General features: G+C 39.4%; 1 protein-coding gene across 1 annotated transcript; it reads left to right on the plus strand.

The window, feature by feature from the left end:
- Window positions 1-664: 664 nt before the first annotated feature.
- Window positions 665-21,865, plus strand: map3k3 (mitogen-activated protein kinase kinase kinase 3). The gene is made up of 17 exons (XM_058653949.1): window positions 665-1,877; window positions 7,003-7,075; window positions 7,565-7,686; window positions 9,974-10,014; window positions 10,402-10,501; window positions 11,350-11,463; window positions 11,695-11,815; window positions 12,686-12,819; window positions 13,221-13,294; window positions 13,460-13,527; window positions 14,451-14,546; window positions 14,668-14,829; window positions 15,403-15,551; window positions 16,373-16,504; window positions 17,153-17,282; window positions 17,422-17,599; window positions 18,808-21,865. The coding sequence occupies exons 2-17, from the start codon at window positions 7,072-7,074 to the stop codon at window positions 19,031-19,033; spliced, it is 1,851 nt and encodes a 616-aa protein (XP_058509932.1). The 5' UTR covers window positions 665-1,877; window positions 7,003-7,071; the 3' UTR covers window positions 19,034-21,865.
- Window positions 21,866-23,054: the final 1,189 nt, after the last annotated feature.

Here is a 23,054-nt window from a genome sequence, read left to right on the forward strand (position 1 = left end):
CACATGTAGAAAAATATGGGAAACCATGCAGTTATTATTTTAAAATAACATTTCTGCAGGTTAGTGTGAAGTATTTTGCATGACTTAATCTTACACTTGGAACAATTGCACAACCCTGACTCTTAAAACTGGAAAACACAAATTAATGTTATTGGTAAAACCTGTGTTTGTTCTACTATTTCATGACACATCTCTGCTGTGAAAAATGTCTATTATGCCAGTTTTTTTCAAGACATGTTTGAGCGTTATGTACACATGTTGTACGAGTTAAACTCATTGACAGTTTGCTAATATATAAGACAAACTTCTGATCACAGACTTTGACAGACATAAAAACGATTAAATTGCCCTTTAAATTAAAACAATAAATACATAATTGCATGTGAAAATATCTGAAAATTACTTTTGATAATTAAGTACAGTGAAAGTTATATACTTTCAGACTTTTACTTAACTAATATTATACAAAAAATTAGCAAAGTCATTTTCTGGTAATGTACTTTTACATCAAGTATCCCTTCAGATACTTTATACAAGACTGGTAAATACAATATTGACGCAGGCAGGCTTTTAGAATCTTTCACTTTTCTGACACCATTGAATGCAACATAAGTGACCTACGTCACAGCTGGTCCGCCCCTCTAAAAATAATACTCCGCGCGCTCCCGCGGAAAGATTTCCACCGAGTAACAGCGCGTCCCCGCGGCTTCACGGCGCAATTTTTTTAAGCATAAATCAGAAATCCTCCTGGGAACAAACCCGTGTTCACACACACACACACGCACGCGTGGACGACGGACGGACTGACATTTGGTAAACATGGATATACAACCTCACAGCGCCGTTTTCTGTGTGACCTGCTGGTAAAAAAAAGAAGGTTCCGGTGAACAACACATATCTTTGTGTCAGGAAGTTTTGACGTACGCGGCTGACGATAGTTTCTTGCTTTGTTTTGGTCGCTGAAAGTTGTGGTGGGCCGTCAATGGCTGCAGAGAAGTGGAGTCTTTGAAAGAGACTGCGTTGCACAGAAAAGGGAAAAAGTCAGCACGGTTTTGTACGTGAAAACACCAGGAAGGAGGTTTTTTTTCCAACTTGTACTCGCGTCGCAAAAACAACAAAAACATTGCTAATTGTGTCATAAACACAAACAAGTAGTACTTAATTTAATGTAATTTCCTTTTTTGAACCATATTACTACTCTTACAGGCCTGTGTGTTCGTATATGATTAAAATTACGAGTTACAACGCGAGGCAATTACATCCTGTTCGGTCATGGAACTGAAGATCTTTGCACAGTAGTGTTTTGGACTCGGACCTGGCAACCCACAAAGAAATTCTGCAAAGTTAGCAGGAAAAGAGGCCGTCAAAATCACCAAAACCGCACGTTATTTTTTTTCCTCCAGCCACCCGTTGCTTACAAATGGATTTTATACAGGCCACACGGTTGTTGTTACACCTTTTTTGTCGGTAGTTTTATGCTCCGTGTCACACAATGTTATGGAAATGTGACTTTCCCGCAAACGCGAGGCTGCACGGGAGCAGCAACGGCAGGGTCAGTCTGATGTAGGGCAAACCGTCGGAACATTTTCTGTGTTGGACTCACAGCTGATCGTTCTTAAAACTGTCTGCTACAACTTTCCACTGACGAATAAGAAGAAAAAGAAGAACCCCCCGGTTACCTGGGGGGTCAGCCCCGCCAATGGCACCATCACACACGCATACACTCACCGGTGTGTCGGTGTGACCGAGGATATCGATGGACTTGGAAGTACGCGTGGACCTTCTGCGTCATCTCTGCCGTGAGAACCGGTAACTCGGACTCGGTTACACGCGGGACAAGCCCTGTCCTGTCCTGACCGAGGTTGCCAAGGCGACAGGTGAGTGTTGTGAGAGCTGTGCACGTGACATCGCTGACAGGGGGTGGGAATCAGAGGGTACCTCACGATACGATATGCGATACATGATCCTGTACCAATAGACACCTTGTAATTTCATCGCTCAATTTCGGTTATATAATGAGAATAAAGATATTTGCCTTTCACCATATATTACAATATCTCTCAAACTGAAGAAAACAAAACAAAAGTGTAAAGTTATATGTGCAGGATTTATCGCGATGTAAACTTCCTCTTCTTCGCCAGATAACTTCCGCCCGAATTTCACTCATTCTTTTGAGCAGCACCACCACAAGGAGACATGTTGTGACGCCCAGCGAGTAAAACTGGCAGGGACTGTTTACTTTTGAGTCCCTTCATTTGTTCATTTAAATGTCGATATTTGCCCTGGTGTACCGATTATCGCATTGCACAAAGAAGGGCAGTGATATATCACCAAATTGACATTTTGACCCACCCCTAGTATGTCATCGGTGAAAAATAAACTGGGCTTCAAGATAAAGTTTTTGTAAAAATGTTTGTTGATTCAAAAATGTTCAAACTATGTAGCAGAGGTCAACTGGGTTTTTCTTTTGCTGATGTCGATCTTCACTAATCAAATCATATGTCAATAGCACCAAATCACAATATATTAGTACAGTAGATGTAACACCATTATCACCAACGTTAAAATACATTGATGTAAATAGGTTGAGCAAAGTCAGCTACAGATTTATGCAGATTTATTCCCAATCACTCTCATCATCCTCCTCTTCCTCACATATACTCCAGACTCTGATATAGCCAAATTATATTAATACCAGTGAGAGATAAGGTGAGTCAAGTTTCATTCTGTACACACTCACATACCCTAGTATATACAGTAGAACAGTATTTCTGATTTTCCTCCAAGTACCACCAGAGGAAGCTTCATACCACTCATGGTACACAGACCACAGTGTGAGAACCATGGCATTAGGACAACATAAATTTGCATGGAACAGGTTCACATGGAACTGGTGTTTTGGGGGCACTGAATGGCCATTCCATTTATGATGTTTGTCACTTGAAACCAAAGATGTGTGATTCCTGATATTATTCCTTCACTGTTGATCAGGATTTTCTTTGTGCCAGTTCATTTGTCAATGTTTTAGGAAGCAGAATCCATGTCCATCGTCATGTGCATGATCTGTTCACACAACACAGTGGACTGCTCCACCATACCGAGTCCAAGGATTATCAAGTTTCTGACTCTTGATGCTCAACAGTAAATGCACAGTATCTGCGCAACCTGTCCTGACAGGTTGTATGCACGTTGAGATTGCACATAATATTTTAAGAAGTTGGATCTGTATGTGTTTAAACACTACAAAAGACATTTGAAACTTTACCCAAGGCAAACACCAGGAGGCTATTCAGATTGCAACAATATTTTAATGTGGTGGTCACCTTCAATCCAAAGCACATGTCCACCTGAAACAAGAGAGACATCAGGCCAGGGGGATTTTGCTGCAAAGCATTGAGTCCAGATGCATCACTGGTCAGAGACAGAGTGAGGACTGTAGCTGGGAAAAACAGCCTCAGACTAAACACCTCTCAAAGCAGACAGAGAAGAGAAGGGGGGAGGAAAATCCATGTAAATCCTGCAAGTCCTGGAAATATGATGCAAGGAAAATAAAGCGGGCACAGCTGACTGGACTGGACTGGACTGGTAGAACGCAGCCTGCTTCTCCTTTTGAATTCCCCGCATTCCACTAGGGAGGTAATTAAAATCAGGAGAGGCAGCAGAGAAAGGGTAGCTGGGGGATTGGAGGTGGAGGTTAATTGTGGTGTTTTTTTATTTCAGTGACACCCTGAGGTGAACAAGTTATGTTTTGCTCTCCATTAGGTGACCTGGCTCTGATTATGGATAATTTTTCAGCCAGAGAGAAGTAGGGCTACTCAGTATATAGAAATTGTACCGCCATAGTGATATCATCATGCAATATATATGTTAATTGCAAAATATGTATACAAATTGCAAAGACTACTTGAGCAGCAGCAACAAATGATGGTTGTGATCTTTGGTCAAGAACATACCATTAAGGCTGATAATTTTTTGTTTTATTCAATAATATATATACTACCACACTCTACTTACTGTAAATCCCTCATTCACTGTTTGCTGTGCAAATAAAAGGAGAATTGGTCTGGCAATTGCAACAAAAGACCTTGTAGATGGATTTAAATTAGTACGTAAATTTTTTCTGTGTCTGCACAGGCTACTCACTGTCTGGTCTATGTTAGCAATGAATCCAAAGCAAACAGACATAAACAGTACAGCATACTTAAGAAATGTATTTATCCATTTGTATATGTAAGTAATATCATCATTGCAAGATTTACATTGTCACATATTTTTGTAATATTATGCAGCCCTAGAAATTGTTCCATGTTACCTGACGTCTCTGAATCGATTAATTGATTTGAGTGTTTTTATTTAAATAAGTTATCTGATTTTCAGCTTCTTTAATATGAATTTCTAGTTTCTTTGCTCCATATAACAAAGAAATCATTTGGCCACTTGTTTGTGGCCAAAACAAGAGATACGAGAGCATCATCATTTCCCGGTTTGACAAGCACTGATCAACATTCTCTGACATTTTATGGACCAAACGAATACTCGATTAATTGAGAAAATAATTGGTAGTTGCAGCCCTGCATGAAGTTCACAGGGTTTAAGGACACAGGTTTTTGGCACCCACTGTGTTGGCAGGCGAACATGAGAGTGGCGGAAGCTTGAAAGCTACGTGGCAATGGTCTACTGACCACAGTCGGACGTGCCCAACATTCCTGTGGGTGATTATTACCCAGAAATCCAAAGAATCAGTGTGTTGGCTCAGGTGCTGATGCTGGTCATTTGAAGCACCAAATTAATTTCCTGCTTCCCTGCTCTCTACTCCAGTCTTCATTGTACAAATCAACACTCGTACCTCAGATAAGTGCAGCCTCTTCAATCACCTCCATCCTCATTGCGGTATTTCGCTACCCTCTTTTCTCTGTCTGTATTATATACTATAGTTTGCTGGTTCTTGAGTCTCACTAAGCATCTGACCACAGAGTCATGCTACGGTAGTGTGATTACATCTTTCCATTTAAATCCGTCATGTCACATTATTCACTCGTGATTTTCTGTAAGAGGATAATCCTGTTTGCGGTTTAAATGTGACTTCCACAGAGAAACGTGTTCATATGTAGGTCTTATTTTCTTTGGTTTGCACGTGGTTGCTATTCTGGCACAATAATAGCTCATGCTGTGCCCTCACAATAATTATCTACAGAGGATCAATGCTGGGCTCATTATACAGAACCATAGCAGTATCTGTGTTACTGATACTGATCTTATAAAGCAGATCAAGTACATGGCAGTTCAGTGAACAAGGTCTTTTTATCTGTGTCGGTTAAATTCAGTCAGTTACAACAGACTGCAGAGTCAGATTTTAGTGCCAATGCAAACCCTGTCTTCAGGTTACTGTGCATATAAAACATGTTCCATAGAGTTTGATACTGTGTTTACAAAAATGACAGTATTTCCTCTCAATGGAGTGGCAGGATGGCTCATGGAATTTCATCAACAATACATATGTCGATTATTTTCTTGATTAATGGATTAGTTGTTTGTTCCAGAATATGCTGAAAAATGTTGATCAGTTTTTCGCAAACCTTGAAATGAGGATGACAAAGCTGAGTGATTCACTTTTAATGATGTCTTTGTTATATAGAGCAAAGAAACCTGAAACTATTCACATTTAAGCTGAACAATCCTAAATTATTAATCAACTAATCGTTGCAGCCCTTCTAGATGCCTCTATTTCATGATACTGTTATCAACAGTCCTTTTACAAAACTCTACACATCTGTTTTGCTTCATGTTTTCTTCTTTTATCTTTAAATGTGTCCACATAGCTCACATGATCATTGCAGTGTAGCAGACAATTGTAGATATTAAATGTTGAAAAAGAAAAAGCAAGGGTCCGATCATGCTCGTGTATTTCAGAAGGTTATTGTGATTGTGAAAACTAACACTGTCCGTTTGTTTGTTGGACCCTAATAACCCTTTATTTCACTGTTCTTTTGGCCTCCAGGACTGGGTTTCAAGGAAAAATGATGACTTGATTTTCAGCAAAGGGGAACTGTAATATTCAGTTCTGTTTTTAAGCTTCTTTTTTTTTTTTTTTTAAAGGAAAGCTAGTCATATTAGTTATACAATGCAACATCCATCCAAAATGTACTTTATTTATGAAGACTAAATTCATGAGGACACGATTGCTGTTGTTTCCATATTTTCCTAATTAGTTGAAGCTTTGTTTTATTGGTACAAATTTGGGGGAAACCCTCACTGGAAGGAAATGCTTCTGTTTTATTACAGTTGGCGCCTCGGACAGAGCAGATAATGTTGCACTGTGAACATCAACAATGGCGTTATAACGTAGATATTTTCAATGGCAGAAAAAGTTTTGTGTAAATAAAACCCAAAAACTTATTTTTTCCCATATGAACTGTGCCAGACCAGTCTCTGCCAGTGTAGCTTGAGTTTCAGCCGTTTCCAATTGTCATTCTTTCTCATGGGCAAATCACACAAGACACATTCTCACATGCGCTGCACACTCTCTGGTTCAAGTTCTTCAGTCAGAAAAATCATTAGGTCTGTTTTTCTGTGAGCTACACACCTGCAAGGGCTCAAACATGAACAAAGGCCTGTGCTGTGAATAATGAGTTTCTCTGTGTAGCATTACGGCAAAAGATTTTTTTTATGTAATTCCATTACAGAGATTACTCCTTGTAATAAAGGTGCAGACGTACTATTTTTTTCTTCTGGTTTTTATACTGTGATTAGATTTCTCTGATTGTTGTGACGTCTTCATTTTTACTAATGTTTACCAGTAAGCTGATGTTTTACTGGCACGCTGGCAGGTTTTATGAGACTGGCTGATAACCTTGGTCATATGTCATCTCCTGTCTCTCTCTCTCTCCCAGAGAGTCACATTCTTATACTCTGTCTCAGAGCAATAAAATATTAACTGGAACAATGTCAGCCTCAGTTCTTGCGAGTTTATTACTAATTGATTTCTGTGTTTTATTACTGCAGGCTGCAGCACAACAGAGACGGTGTTTCTGAAGAACCGACTTGTGGAGCACGTACAGAAAGTTCACCACAATGAGTAAGTCTTCTATATTCTGATGTTGAACAAACATGCTCACAGTGTGAGATAAAAACAGACACACACACACACACACCATCCCAGAGGCCAAAGCCCGTGTGAGCCGCTGCTCTAGACGCAGCCTTGTAGCAGCGATATCTGGTTCTCTGCACCGCTCCAGCACTGTATGATGTCTGTCCAAGCAACACAAGGAGAATATTTTCTCTTCGTGAGTTAGTCAAGCCAAGGCAGAGGTTGCCCTCGAATCAAACATGGGAATAGTCATATCAAAAACACTACAGGCCTCCCTCGGCTCCAACACCATGTTATAGGATAGTCACAATATGGCTACAGTTAGTTAACTGACTCATTTTCTCCACACACCTTTTTAAGTGCAGCGCTATGTGCTAATAGCTCTCCCTATTTTCTGTCACACGTGCACACTCAGATCATCCGTTTTCCAATCTGCTTGCTAATTGTTTATTTTTCACCAACCATTATCCTCTCCAGACGAGAGGCAGGCTCTCCACTCGATAATGAAGGACCTGGTTGCCCTCCAGATGACGCGGCGCCAGCCTGTGTTGTCTTATGACAACAGCAAACCCAAGACACCGGCTCAGACCAAGAGACAGGTACAGTATCAGTACATTTAGACTGTATATAAAAGACGGTCTAAAGACAGAGCTTTAGACTGTATATAAAAAATGGACATAGCCTTCCTGTGGTTTTGTGTTTGCCTTCCAAACTTGATTTGATCGGCACAAAGACAGGTTTTGAAAAGTTAACAGTTGTCCCCTTTCTGGTCTATTTTTCTCTTAATGGCAACATAATTTAAAAGATTTGTCATCATTTTCAGTTGACCTGAAACTAGTGACAATGATAAGGAAGTAGGCTCCTTTTCCATTACACTTCCATTCAAACTGACTTGTTAGCGAAGTCATCCTTCCTGGCTAACTGCTTCACCTGTCATACTTCCTGAAATTCATTTTTCAAACCAGAAGATAACAAAACATCCATTTTCACTGACAGTCTATGATCACCTATATATCATCTATATGATGATCTTATAACAACAGCAATATTTCTGTCAACCTTAAAAGTAAGGCTGGACGAGATGGCTTATAAATAATATCTCGATATTTTTATGCTATAGCTCGATATACAAGATACATCAGGATGTAAAGCTGCACACCGATTGTTTCTCTGTGCTCATGAAAGGTTTTCTTTTGACATGTTTGCGCTTTTCAAAGAACGAGAGTAAAAATACACTGTAAATACTGTGAATTATTTACAAAATAAAATGTCTACTGTTTATGTTCTGTGTTGCATGCATAAAATACAGTTATTGCGTTTCATTTCAGACAATACCTAGTTTATTTCTTTGGCTTTTTATTGTTAAATTAAGGATATTTAGGCGTGTTGGAAACAATGAAATCTGCTGTAAATACGGTCAAATTCGGCTATAACAAATAAATAAGCTCAAAATTAAAACAGTGTTTTTAAAAGACGTTTTAAATATAATTTTGTTCATAATTTGTTACAATTTTGTAATATTTATTGTATTTCACAAATGTATTTAATATAATATATATGATGATTATCAATGCAAGAAACTGGACAGGAAAAGTCATATCCAAAATCTACGATGATATCTTGTCACGATATAGCTATAATATTGTATTGTATATATTGTATTGATTGATACAGCCCTAATCACCATGTATCTTTACAACTAGTGGTGGGTGATATGGGGAAAAAGACTTATAACTGAACTACAGTGAAGTAGTAGAAGTATGAAGTTGACATCATAATCCTACGTCAAAGTTCAACTTAGGTCTAATGTGGTCAGTCATTTTTCACTTTGTCGGAAAACTCAGGTATCTTGGTGCTACCTGATGCAAATATAAATAGTATGAAAGTGTTCTTTCAGTCAAACTTCACAGAAGTGGTTTTAGTAGTAGCACTCAAGCCAAGTTGGACTCAAAAATCAACAGCTCTCAGGTTCAGGAGACATATGTCTCTCTGTGACCAGCCTGTTGACTGTCGAAATAAAAAGTAAATAAATAAATAGTTTTTTTTTAAATTGTCTGTCCACTGTGTGAATCATCATATGTCCATTTGCACAAACATTGCATCTCTGTAAAGGAAAACTGAACATGCACAGACTCACTCACTTGAATTTTGCAGCATTCAACTCATGTCCAGTGTAACTGAGGAGGGTCTTAAACATTGTAATTATATGACTGTGGTTTGATGACCACTGATTTTTTTATTTTATGATGGAAAAGCTAAGATGAAAAACTTCAATAGCTATAATCTCATTTCTTGTAGAATTTCCTTTTGGACCACACACTTTGTCATTTTAGCATAATGACAGATGAATTTCCTAAGTAGCCACCCACAACTATGGTAAGCCTTCATCTGAAACAGATTACGTCCAGTTATTTTCAACTACTTATCTAAAAATATATTCTGCTTGAGTGTCATTGACCTGCGGCTGCAGAAACTCACATGCTCTGTAACTTTGAATGGTCTCTTAAGAAAATAGCCACAGTCATTTCCTTTACACAATAACTTAGTTTGGGATTGTTAAAAGCGGAAGTGGGTTTTTCATAATCGATGAAGCAACAAAGACGTACAAAGGTACATGTCCTCCCCGCAGATGATGTTTGTGTTGAATCGACAGGTGAAGACATGTGCAACTCAGTCTGAAAGTACCACAGCTTCCAAAAGTCACTCTACTACTCTGAGGTGTGTTCTCTTGGGGGAAAAAAAATCACATATCTAGTTGTGGTGAAGTGCAGTGAAGGTGCTTTTATTAAAATGTCAATCAATGACAAAGTATTTTTCTCTCATTTGTTCTCCTCTAATTACCTCCTTCTACATACCTTCTCACTTTTCTGTTTCTCTTTCCCCTAGGATGATGTCAGGATAAAGTTTGAGTTCTCAGGAGAACGAAGGTGAGTATCCCACACACATATGTATACGTACATAAGTGAGAGTAAGCAGAAACGGACATAAACACTCACACACACACACACACTGCCCTTGTCACATATACCAGTTCATGAGAACGAGCACATCTCCATGTCAGAAACATGCTCCAGCACTTAATTCAGGCTGGTATGTGAGCTGGAGAACACAGAGGAAAAGACTGTGGTTACTCTGTGGCTGCCAATACAAACTACAAATATGCAAGGTGTACTCGGAGGAATCTGCCCTCACTGAAAACAGCAGCTTGTGTGTATTTTGCTCGCACGTGTGCATGCACGTCAAAAACAGTCTCACAGCTGGTGTGAATCACTCACAATCGATCCATCTGTGCAAATTCTCTTTGCAATGTGTAGGATCCTGGTGTTTGGACGGCCGGTGCAGTTTGAGGAAATCCAGCAGAAAGTTAAGACTGTGTTTGGGCAGCACTTGGACCTGCATTATATGAATAATGAGGTAACGTGGAGACTCTTGGTTTATCATCGTCTGTCTTCACTCATTCAGCTCTCTTTCTGTCAAACTCATATGTGTGTATATATATATATATGTGTGTATATATATGTGTATATATTTATATATATATATATATATACATATATATGCGTGTGTGTGTGTGTATATGTGTGTGTGTGTGTGGATATATATATATATATTATATATCATTTAGTAACAAATGTTCAGTATGTTTTGATATAATGTTTAGAATTTGTACAATTACTTCTTGCTTTCTTCAACTTTCACTCTGGACTAAGCTAAATCCTTAATTATTTCACATTATATATATGATTTTCTTCAATATCATCATATCAACAAGGTTCAGCTTAGAACTAACAATTACTGCTTTACAGTTGCACAGTTATCCACTGATGTTTTGAACTCCCTCAGGGAGACATTAAGCTTTAATGTTTTAGAGTGTAGGAAAAACCTGGTCTACCAAGTTCAGAGAGAGTCTTAGGAACACAGATGAGCAGACAACAGTGGATTATAAGTAACCTTTATTAATTAATTGTCCAAAGGTAACACAATCAATCTTTTTCCATCATATTAGACATAGAACATGAGTCCCATTTACTTGATTTATCAGTTATAAAAATAACTGTTGAATCTTTTTTGATCTAATCAATGTATGTGCATGTCTGCTCTGTGAATGTGTGGATCCGAATTTGTCTTGATTGTTGTGTATATTTGCATACACTATGTCCTGTGTGTGTGTGTTCCCATAGCTAATCTATGGACCTTACATTTGTGCAGCCTTTGCATGTTTGTGAATCGTATATGCTTGTGTTTGGTGTGTATCTTGGCAGTTGTCCATCTCTCTGCGAGGTCAGGACGACCTGGACAAGGCGATCGACCTGCTGGACCGGAGCTCTAACATGAAGAGCATTAGGATCCTGCTGCTCACCCAGGAGCATGGCAATGTGAGACACATACACATACACACACACACACATACACATATTGGGTATTTACAGCCATTGCACCACTGCCATTTCTGGAACATAAAACCATGTTGTGAAAAATCAAGGTTCCTCATTCCTCCTTTTACATCACACTACATTGTTGCTGACATGAAGCCAAGGTTTCATCATGTGTTGTGTTCATGTTTTAAACCTCTCGTTTTGTTTTCCCCTCATGTCTCGTAACTGAAGGCGTCCTCCCCCTCACATCATGTGGTGTGTAAACAGGTGAGGATTAAGTCCTCACAGTCTACTGGAGACATGAGCACGGTGTACCAATCCACTGAACCCAGAGGGCGCCACCTATCAACGGGTACATATCCTCAACCACCTTTTAGTGTCCTCACTAATCTTATCTGCAACAGCATGGCTTGCACACTGATTTAGAGGAGGAAATGTACTCACGTCCATCTCCTTGAATTGTGTCATCGTGCTTTTACTACCTCAGTTTCCTTCTCTCTGTCGCCTTCGCTCTCCCTCTCTCTGTTTCTGGCTGTTTTTTCTTTGGCTTCCCCTTCTAGCAATGGGTCCTCTTCCTTTTCCTGTTCGCCATCACTAGACGATGCCTGCTGGAAGGCAGCCAATCAGATTGTGGAGTTGGATTAGTGTGGTAGACCAGTGGCCTGTTTTAGGACCTTTTCTCTCTCTCTCTCTCTCTCTCTCTCTCTCTCTCTCTCTCTCTCTCTCTCTCTCTCCCTCTCTCCCTCTCTCCCTCTCCCTCTCCCTCTCTCCCTCTCTCTGCAGCAGGGGGTGGGGGGATTGTTTGAGTTCTGGACATGAGTTCTTGAGCCATAAATTCTCGAAAACCGGTTCTCAGCCAATCAGCATTGAAACATGTTGTTTGCTTTATCTTCATTCCACAGGACGGAGAGAGCATGTTACTGCCAATGTTTATCTTTTTTTACATTCAAGACAACTGAATCACGTTATTGCATGTATGCGTCTGCGTTGTGTGAGCATTATCTCAACCCCTGATTGACTGCATGACTGCTTTTGTGCAGCTTGTACTAAAAACACAATTAATCTCAACAAAGACCCATAAGTTTGAAAATGATTCACGGCAGCACCTTCATCGACTTATGTTGCAATCAAATCATGTATTAAAGAATGTGTTGCTGACATTTGAAAATCCAAATATCTTTATGTATATTCTTTTATGCTCATAACTGCCGTCTAATTCCAGGTTCTCAGAACACGGGGCGTAGCTCACCACCACCTGGCTATGTGCCCGAGCGCCAGCAGAGGATCGCCCGCCAAGGTTCATACACCAGCATAAACAGTGAGGGAGAGTTCATCCCTGAGACCACCGATCAGTGTGTGAGTCATGGCTTCACAATTAATGGGGAAAATCCGCTTTAGAAAAATAATTCATGTGATGTGTTTATGACCTCAGACTAATAAAAACAGGTTCACATAAACAACTCGGCCTCAACTGCTTGAATCAAAACCTTTTCTCAGCACTCAAGCTGTTATGCTCATTAAAGGTTTTATGAGCTCTGAAAGTATTTTGGATAATTTTCATGGATTTTGGATACATAGGGAGGTTAAGGGTTATAAAGAAGTGTACCTGTAAGTAAATGGTTGAACAAAGCATTCATTCATTCATTTATTCATTCATACATACATTCTCAGTTGAATTCTTCTTTCCAGAATGTGTGTACTGTACATTAAGTGCATAGACATACACACCCATCATTTTTCCACTGTTCCCTGTACAGGTGCTGGATCCATGGAGCAGTGCAGAGAACTCTGTGTCTGGTAGCTGTCAGTCTCTGGACAGCAACACAGACAGGTGAGGAACAGACATTTAACATTGAAATCGCACAGGAACTCTCTACTCCTCGCATGCTTTATTCAGCGGGCGGATTTTCTGTTTATTTTGATAACTGGAATACCTGTAAGCTGTATGACTTGACAATGGATCTAATACTTTTTTCTTCCCTCTCTTGTCTTGCAGCCCCTCACTGAGGAGGTCTCGCATGCACAGAGCCAAAAGTTACACCGATAATCGTCAGGAGGGCTCCGGTAAAAGCAGCTACAATTGCAGATACACCAGTACAATTATAATAATAATGAGCTGTACTCATATCACGCTCTCCTTCACAATGTAATAAGATTGCTAAGCAAGAAAATTAAAGCCAAGGTCAAATAAAGTGCTGAGCAGCATAAGAAATGCATTAAAACCAATAAGAATAAATAATGGAAATGCAATATCCAAAAAAACGCTGTTTTAAAATGTGATTTAAAATACATAAGGGATGTGATTTGTCCCAGATCAAGCACCAAATTCCTCTTTCCATTGATCTCCTTAAGTCACATACTGAGATTTAGGAGTAACCAGCAGGGCTCCATCGGCTGATCTCAGTAGTCAGGCACATATCATATCAGTGTAACTACGATGTACATAGGAGTGAGAACATTTAGCATCACCTTTCAACCTTCCACTTAAAGGGTAATGTAGCTCTTGGTGAGGAGATAGGGAAGGGGGATTCACATTTTTATTAAAAATAATCAGGCAAGTCAGGTTATGTGTAAAACATCCATGACAGGTGTGTGTGACTTGTCCTGCATGTCACTTGCATCAAACCATACCTAGTATTGTGGGTTCCTGTTATCTACATCTTTTGTCTAAACTGTTGTGCTATCCAAAACACATAAAAAACAAAATTCATTGTGATGTTTTTGTGGATTGTCTGTGACTGGCTTCATAGACATGGTTTTTAATAGCTGAAAGCCCTTGTGAACAATCTGAAAGGGGGAGTGATGAAGTAGCTTTGAACAATTTCCCAGTCAGGGATCAATAAAGTACATCTATCTATCTATCTATCTATCTATCTATCTATCTATCTATCTATCTATCTTACATGAATGCTGTGTGAGCTAAATTGTGCTTGAAAAGCAGAGTAATCCTGCTGACTAATACTGACTCTTTGGATATTTGCTTTCAGACAGGGAGAATAATGTGTATGACAGGGTAGCTGGAAAGGGAGGCACCTATCCTCGTAGGTACCATGTCTCCCTCCATCATAAGGACCACAGTGAAGGTAAGATGTCTTCATTCACCCGTTAATTATGGTCCATTTCTATTTTGTAGTCCCTCCTTTCATCTCTTCCTGTTCATTATGTGACATTAGCCTCAGCCACCCTCTCTTTGGTCTCCCACAGGTCGTCGAACATTTCCACGCATCCGTCGCCCCCAGGGAAACCTTTTCACTCTTGTGCCTTCACGCCGGTCACTCAATGGCAGTGAGGAGAGTGTGGGCAGCTGGCAGCTCGTGGATACTCAGGGCAGACTCCGTCCTCAGGATCGCTCTGTTGCCCATAAGTGTGAGTGTGATTGACAGTAGCTGTAGTTGTTCTCAGATGTCTTAAAGGTCCAGTGTATAAGAATTTGTGAAATCTATATTAGACTTCTCGTTGTTCTTTGTTAGTTTATGCATTGGATTTGTGTGGAGCTGTTCTTTTTTTATTTATGTAGTAAGTTTCCACTTAAAAGGTTTTGGCCGCTGTAGAAACATGGTGGTGCAATATGGGGGATCTCTTTAAAGTATGACTATTACCTAAAGTATATATTAAAGGTTGATTCTAAGGCTACAAATATTATTTCATTCACAATTTTTTAAATTCAAGATTCAATGTGATTATTGTCATGTGTACACACAGAAAACATGTTTCTCTTTGCAATGAAATTCTTTCTTTGCTCTCCACACAATTGCTGCCAAAAAGCCCTGAATGTCACACACTGGACCTTTTTAAGAGATAAATAAACGATGCAGCATTGGGTTCAAGGGCAAATACCAGTGCTGACCAATTACTTTTTTTTTCAGAGGCATGTTTTATATTTTATTTGAAATTTAACAGCTTTGTGTGTGTGCATGTTTGTTTTTTGTTTTGTTTTAGCACCCAGTGCTCCAGTGACATGGCGGCGTGGTAAACTCCTGGGTCAGGGGGCGTTTGGACGGGTTTACCTGTGTTACGATGTGGATACTGGGAGAGAGTTGGCTGCTAAGCAGGTCCAGTTTGATCCTGAAAGTCCAGAGACCAGCAAGGTGAGCATGTTTACTAGTTAGTGATACTGTTAATGACATTTCAGGCAGGCATTTATCTTATCACCACTTGTCAAGAAATGGCATTTTACCGTCAAACATTAAACCTTAGCTTATTTATTATTACATTTTTCTTCACTGTATGTGTGACCTCATATGTTGTGCGTCTTAATGTGGTCATTATGCTGGAATGCAGGTCGTTAATAGACTGAGTCTGTGATTAATGAGTTAACAGTCTCAAAACATCCTTGTTTCTGTTTTAAGGTCAGGAGTCAAGCCACAAATTTAATCTCATCCCCTGATACAGAAACAACTTAATCAATGGGAATGTGAAAAGAAATTAAATAGCTCATGAAGGGAACTTATCTTTCCTCCCTAAACCCCCTCCCCCCCCTTCCCCATTTTAATGTCTTTTCCTGTCTGCCATTGAGAAAACATGCACTGTCACTTCCTGTATCTGTGTTGTGGGGGTGGAAGGTGACAGGTTGGAGGGTGACTCGCACACCCCTGTCTCACCCCGAGCTTGTAGCAGATATGAATCAGTGGTCTCTGTTCTTGTACTTAGGGAGGTCTTTTTGTGTGTCTTCTGTGCACATCTCTCCGTTCTGCCTCCCTCTCTCTGTTGTGGCCTCAGTCTCTGTAGTAAAACGTTTGTGGGGAGCTGTGCTGTTGGCATTGCCGTAGGTTTAATTTTTGACAGTCCACATGATGTCATAAACATATTGTAAATGAATAGTAGTCGTGAAATTAAATGAATAAAAATGCATGTTTCAGACATGTTTAAACTCTTCACCTTTCCCTGACATGTCAATGTTTCGTTACAGGAAGTCAGTGCTTTGGAGTGTGAAATCCAGTTGCTAAAAAATCTGCATCACGAGCGCATCGTTCAGTACTATGGCTGCCTGAGGGATCACAATGAGAAGACGCTCACTATTTTCATGGAGTATATGCCTGGGGTGAGTCCCAGCAGCTTTAATGGCAATGGTTCACCCAGCACTCAATGGTTACATTCTTTGTTTTCCAAACACAACAATTGCATATGAGGGAACATAACGTCAAAGCAACTGTAATTTAAATTCAGTGAATTAAGTCTAACTCAACCTCAAGCATGATGAAAGGAAAGCTATAGGCAATAGGACCTACAAAATTGAAGACATTTCATGGAAGATGACAACAATAATTTCCTATTACTGACTATAGAGTACTATATACTCTAAATACTCAATATACTACTAAAGTTATTATTATTATTCTTCCAGGAACAAAACAATTAATTGACTAATGTCTTACATTTCATAACGTTAGGTCGTATGGCCTATTGATATTGTAGCAACATGAATTGACATTTATATGTAGTCAAACAGTCAAAGAATCAGAAAAACAGGCTGCCACTCACTCGTCATCTCACTGTCTTTGGGTTTACTGGTTACTAATTATAGAGCATATCACTTCTGGTTTATCTCTGCCTTTCTCTTATTTTATATCTTATTTAAAATGCCTTTGCAAAATCTCTGCAAATCCTAAAATGTGGCTGAAAAGCACACAACAATAAACTTGCTGTACTGCTGTATAGCTAGTTGTAACACTGTCTTTCTTTATTTCAGGGTTCAGTCAAAGACCAGCTGAAGGCCTATGGGGCCCTGACTGAAAACGTGACCCGGAAGTACACAAGACAGATCCTGGATGGCATGTCCTATTTACACAGCAACATGATCGTACACAGAGACATCAAAGGTAGACCTGCAGAACCACAGAGGCCGCACGCTATTCTGTTTAAATATCAGATACATGTTCAGACAATGTTTTACCAGTGGAAGTTTCGGTCACACCATATGTGGTAGATGATGGGTGTCATGTCAACTGTGGCTCTTAGGTGCCAACATCCTACGGGATTCAGTGGGCAACGTGAAGCTTGGAGATTTCGGTGCCAGTAAGAGGCTTCAGACCATCTGCATGTCTGGCACTGGCATCCGCTCAGTGACCGGCACCCCCTACTGGATGAGCCCAGAGGTGATCAGTGGAGAAGGCTACGGCAGGAAAGCTGATGTCTGGTGAGGCCAGGAATTGCACAGCATTGTTTTGGTTTGCCAAATATATTTGCAAAATTGTTTCCAGCCTTTTTCTTGAGATTTATATGTGTCATACATCTCTGAGCCACAAGAGGGAGTTTATATTATAATCCATGATCCAGCCACAAGTATCTATTACTTGTGGCTGGATTAAGAGGCCCAGCTAAAGAAAAGACTACAACAATAATATAAATAATAATAACAATGATTAAAATGTGTCCCTTTTTATAACAGGCTTGGAAAACACTGATGTAAAATATAATCTCACTTCATCACACAACTAAATAGTCAGTCCTCTTTGCCTTCTTAAAGCCACAGAGCAAGCAGTTGACTGCTGTAGCTCCACTAATTATCTCATGTCACAAACAATGAAGCCTTTGTTCCTGCGGGAGCAATATAATACTCGCCAGTGCTGCTGGAGTGAGACAAACATGTGCTTTAAGTGTCTGTCTCACAACTAGTTCAGTTTGAAATGACAGAGGTGACATGCATGTATCACCTGAGTACAGATGCCTTCATTAACCTCAGTCATTGGATCCCAAGTCAGCAGACACTGACCAGATGACATGTGTGAAAGGGAAAGTATGCAGAATAGCAACTTATTAACAAAGTTTGGTGTCTGCTGTGGGTTTTCCTGTTCTTACCACACTCCAACACACAAACCAGACAACATTAGCTGTTACCCTTCAGGCGAGGGATGTGCTTGGCCGGAGGCCAGTCAGACAGGTTGTAACAGAGGTTGGTATGTACCAGCTTTTCAGCAGGCCTGTAACTCTTTCTGGAGGGGTTGTGCCTCCCAAACAGGTGGAGAAGGCCTTCCCCAGACAAGTATGAAAGTTTCCACTCAAAACATTCCGTCAAAGCTTTAATCTTGAGTAGCTGAGACACATGGTAGCTGCTTTCACAATGGTGTGGATTGTCTGGAGATTGTGGTCAGGGGCTGAATGTGTGAATGCGTATGTCCACAGAAATCAAAGTGGAGATTCACCGGACATGTTTCTGCCAGCTCCCTTGTATGAACTTTTTAGTTAATGTCCAATTAAGCTTATATCTACAAGAGACGTGTGGGATTCACAGCGAGTAAATGGGCGTCTGTGACCTACATGTTCAAGCCATGTGCCAGATAATGTCCAAATTTTCAGGACCAAGACTTGTGGCCATTAACAGAGAAACATGCATATCTTTTACAGGAGCCTTGGTTGCACAGTGGTGGAGATGTTGACAGAAAAACCCCCATGGGCTGAATATGAGGCCATGGCAGCCATTTTCAAGATCGCCACCCAGCCCACCAACCCTCTGCTCCCCTCGCACACCTCCGACCAGGCACGGGACTTTATCCGCTGCATCTTTGTGGAGGCCAAACACAGGCCGAGTGCCGAGGAGCTGCTCAGACATCCCTTCTCCCAGATCCTGTGATGAACCCGTCCGGTTTCTGACCTAAACCACAGAGATGCTTCAGCTGTATCTGTAGCTTCCTTGGAGACCCATCTGTGACAGACGTCCTGATGGGTAACTGACCTGTATGTCAATGTTCCGCCAAGTGACCGTCAAAGGAGAGTCGGTGTTCGCTCAGACAAATCTAAAGAAGATGCAGTTTGACAGCTGCAGTTGACACAATGCCTTGAAAACCAGTGTAAGTCCTTTCTCATACCAAAGTCACCACAAGGGGGAAACATAATACAGATTAAGTGACTGGTGGTGTGTTGATTTTTGTTAGATACACACACAGATGTGCACACTCCATATGTAGCTTCACTGAGTCATAGCTCATGCACCAGTTGAATCTTGATCAAATATCCACTCCTGTGTTTACATTCACTTGTTGGGAAGTTAGGAGAAATACCAGGACGCCTCAAGTGTTTGACTTTCAAATTTAGAGCAGGTCTACATCTCAAGTGTCCCCAGTGGATGTTGACCACTCCTGGTGCACTACAGTGTTAACTGAATGAGTCGTTCTCTGCTTGTTTTTTCCCAAATTTGGCAATTTTCTGCTACTTTCTGTCCATCTTCTTCTTTGGAAGAAAGAAAACTCCTCCCGTACAGTTAAAGATTGTTTAAAGCTCTTTAAATTAGATTTGATACAGTTTGAACACCAATGAAGTAAAATCACATAGAGTTATGTGTAGAGTAGCTACACTGGCGTTTTATTGCAAATTAAAGTTTAGCTCATGAAAAAAAACAGTGATAAATTAGCTTAGTTTTAGCCCCGGGAAATCAGTTACTTTGAAAGTATTTCAGGAATCTTCAGTGTTATTTTAACCATCAGAATTAGAAATGATGTCGTTTCTCGAGTTGTGATCACGTTTCCTCGCCAGGTCACACGTCATGACAAATGTACTTACTTTCTGGACAACACAAAGAAGTATAAAAGTGTGTATATATATTTCTGTATACACAGTGCTTAGCAAATTTATTACACCACCATAATGCCATAAATATTTTAGAAATCTTTCAGAAACTTGTTATTTATTTGGCATATAACAAACTGAATTCACCTTTTTATACCTAAAATAATGAAATAATGTGCTTTACTGTTTTTTATTCTGGGGGTTTTTGTAAAACAGTACATTTGGAAATTTGTGAATAACAATAATAACATTTTAGCATTATGATAATATATTGGTTAAAGAGCTTCTACATACTGGTATATTAACCATTACAGAAACATAAAAATTACATAAAACATTACTTACATTGGGTCATTTATAACTTTCGTCTTTGTTTTAATAAGGAAACTGCCGCAACTTGGGAAACGCATAATTAAAAGCCTTAATAATTAGGCAGTGAAAGGATATCAAAGCTCAGTCTCAAACTTCAAGTCAAAAATCTTGTTCAGTGAACAAAAGAACCTCTTTTTTCACGGTCAGTGTTATTTCTTCCATTCACATGTATAACTAACTTGTTAAACCTCAATACACTTGAATAAATCAATAGAATAGTCACATTTCAGGATAGACAACAAATAATCATGTCGAGTAAGACAATGCCGTTTAAATAGGAGCCTAACTTTCATTCAGGATTTTGTCATTTTTTTAAGTGTTTCGTCCAGTTTTTGTTCTACCTGTTGCCTCAGTGTGCCTTTCAACACCTGCCATCTCTCTGTCAGTCTCTCGCAGCTCTTAAGTGTCACAAGTGTTCTCAGTCCACATAGTGCCAAAAAAGGAGCAGATACAGGATGGATTTATGTGTGACGCAGACGAGAGAAAAGGCTTTCATTTGTGTCATCCATTGCCTTTTGTTTAAGATCAGACAACCCTGCCAGAGTCTGCCTCAGTCTGAGGATCAATTTTAAATCGGATGCACTTTTGTAAAATGAATGTTGTTCACAGGGTTTTGTTCTCGTTACCAAATTTGACTTTTTTTGTTTTTTTTAAAAAAACATTCAGAAAATGTGAAGTGTTTATTTATACCCCCCCATGTCCATTCCAATTAGATTTTTTAAGCAAATATATATATGAATAAATATATTTTTTATATTTAGACAGTGTCAGATCTAGTGATACTTTGAAGACGTGGTGTCGTACAAAGTAAATCATAGAAAGCAGCTGGTTTTGCAGACAGTACAGAAATGGGGTTTATTAATGACTAATGGGTGGAAAACGAACTCTGGCGGCATGGCTCATGTTCCCACTCAAGGAGAAGAAAAAAAAAAAAGTTTCCACACATCCTCAGCTATGCATTTAGATGAGATTATTACCTGACAGGTTTTGGAAACTGAACATCATTTAGCTGTAGTACTTTCTCATATCTCTGAGGTCTCATGAATGAAACCTTTTTAAAGGCTTGATTTACAAAAGAAATTGCTAGGAATATTTATGACTTAATCTGTGTGTGTGTGTGTGTGTGTGTGCGAGACAAAACAGCGAGCAGGTTCAGAGCCAGTGCTGGATGTCAGAGTTCGCTGTTCAACCCAGTTGACGACTTTTTTTATCCCAGGGTTTGGATGATGAGTCCACTAGTAACCAGTTTTCAGGGCAAAAGGTTTTGCAGCTGCCTTAAGACTAACATGAGAATATTACTATGAGCTGCTAAAGGCTAAATGCAGCTAGAACAGTGTTAAAAAAACCAAAAAAACAACGGTGGCCTTCTAAGAAAAAAAGGGCCCTGGGATAATCAAATGAAAACTAGTTGTTAGACATCTATATATGTTATTGTATGATTGTGTATCATGACGGGACTTGCAGTGCAAAGTCTAATATATCAAATTTGTTTTACAGCCATAAAAGAATAGTATGTTTAATGACATGACATGACATATATATGTATATATATATATATATATATATATATATGTGTATATATATATATATATATGTGTATATATATATATATATATATATATATATATATATATGTATGTATGTATGTATGTATGTATGTATGTATGTATATATATATATATATATATATATATATATATATGTCATGGCTGCTCTACAGAATAAAATGTTTTTAACAAATAAATGCTTTTGTTTGTTTGTTTTTAAGTTTGCTTACATTTCTAGGACAGTTGTGCCTTGTCCAGGCTCGGTGAGTGAGTCCAGTAAATGAATGGACACAGCAGACTGAGCTCATTGTTGGCAGTAGGAAGCTCCTTGATTGATGTACTCCTCCTCCCCCGCTCCCCCCGTGTCTGTCTTCCTGTCGTTTTGCTCTCTCACTCGTCTCATAACAAGAAAAAGGAGACTTCAGAAGAGAGTTCTGCAACCGTGTCTTGCTGCAAGATGGGAAAACAGGAGTTCATGAAACAAAGGGGCCTTTTCTCAAAATGGTGTCGCACAGAGACACGTTGCTTTTCACAGGTTTGATGTTTATTGCCTTGATGAATTGTTTAATTGTCCATCAACAAAAACAAGTTAGGGCAGATATCATGGTTTCATATAATATAAAATATAATTAAGTCAAAAAAAAGAATGACTTTTATTTACAGTATATAGCACAGTTTCCCAATCCTGGTCCATCACACCTGATTCAAATTATCAGCTCGTCATTAAGCTCTGCGAAAGCCTGATAACGAGCCATTCATTTGAATCAGGTGTGTTGGAGCAGGGCAACATCTAAAACATGCAGGGCAGTGGGTCCCCAAGGACCACCATGTGGAAACACTGATATAGCATATTTAAACAGATTTGAAGGTCCATTCTGTATTGCACACAGGTGTTTATACATGCGTATTAATGCTTTAAAATTATGTTCTTCAGGTAAGGGCCTTGCTTTACGGAGGTTGTCATCTTGTGTCTGAAAATAATGTATAGACAGCCCTAGTAACACTATATACTTGAGATTTATTTGTCACAGTTAAGTGAAATTAAGGATTCGAACTCCACTTAAACCAGTTGAAAACCATTGAAAGTGAATGTGTGACTTGCTACAGCACCAGGCACTTCACTACATTCATGTTGTCAAGATAAAATCACTTTAATAAACTTAGTGACAT

The sequence above is a fragment of the Solea solea genome, chromosome 16, assembly GCF_958295425.1.
Source record: "Solea solea chromosome 16, fSolSol10.1, whole genome shotgun sequence".
NCBI classification, from domain to species: domain Eukaryota; kingdom Metazoa; phylum Chordata; class Actinopteri; order Pleuronectiformes; family Soleidae; genus Solea; species Solea solea.

Excerpts from the sequence above, each read along its gene's own strand:
- map3k3 (XM_058653949.1), top strand. Across the intron at positions 11,816-12,685 it reads AGGGCGCCACCTATCAACGG|GTTCTCAGAACACGGGGCGT; the intron begins GTACATATCCTC and ends GTCTAATTCCAG. Across the intron at positions 15,552-16,372 it reads AAAGTCCAGAGACCAGCAAG|GAAGTCAGTGCTTTGGAGTG; the intron begins GTGAGCATGTTT and ends GTTTCGTTACAG.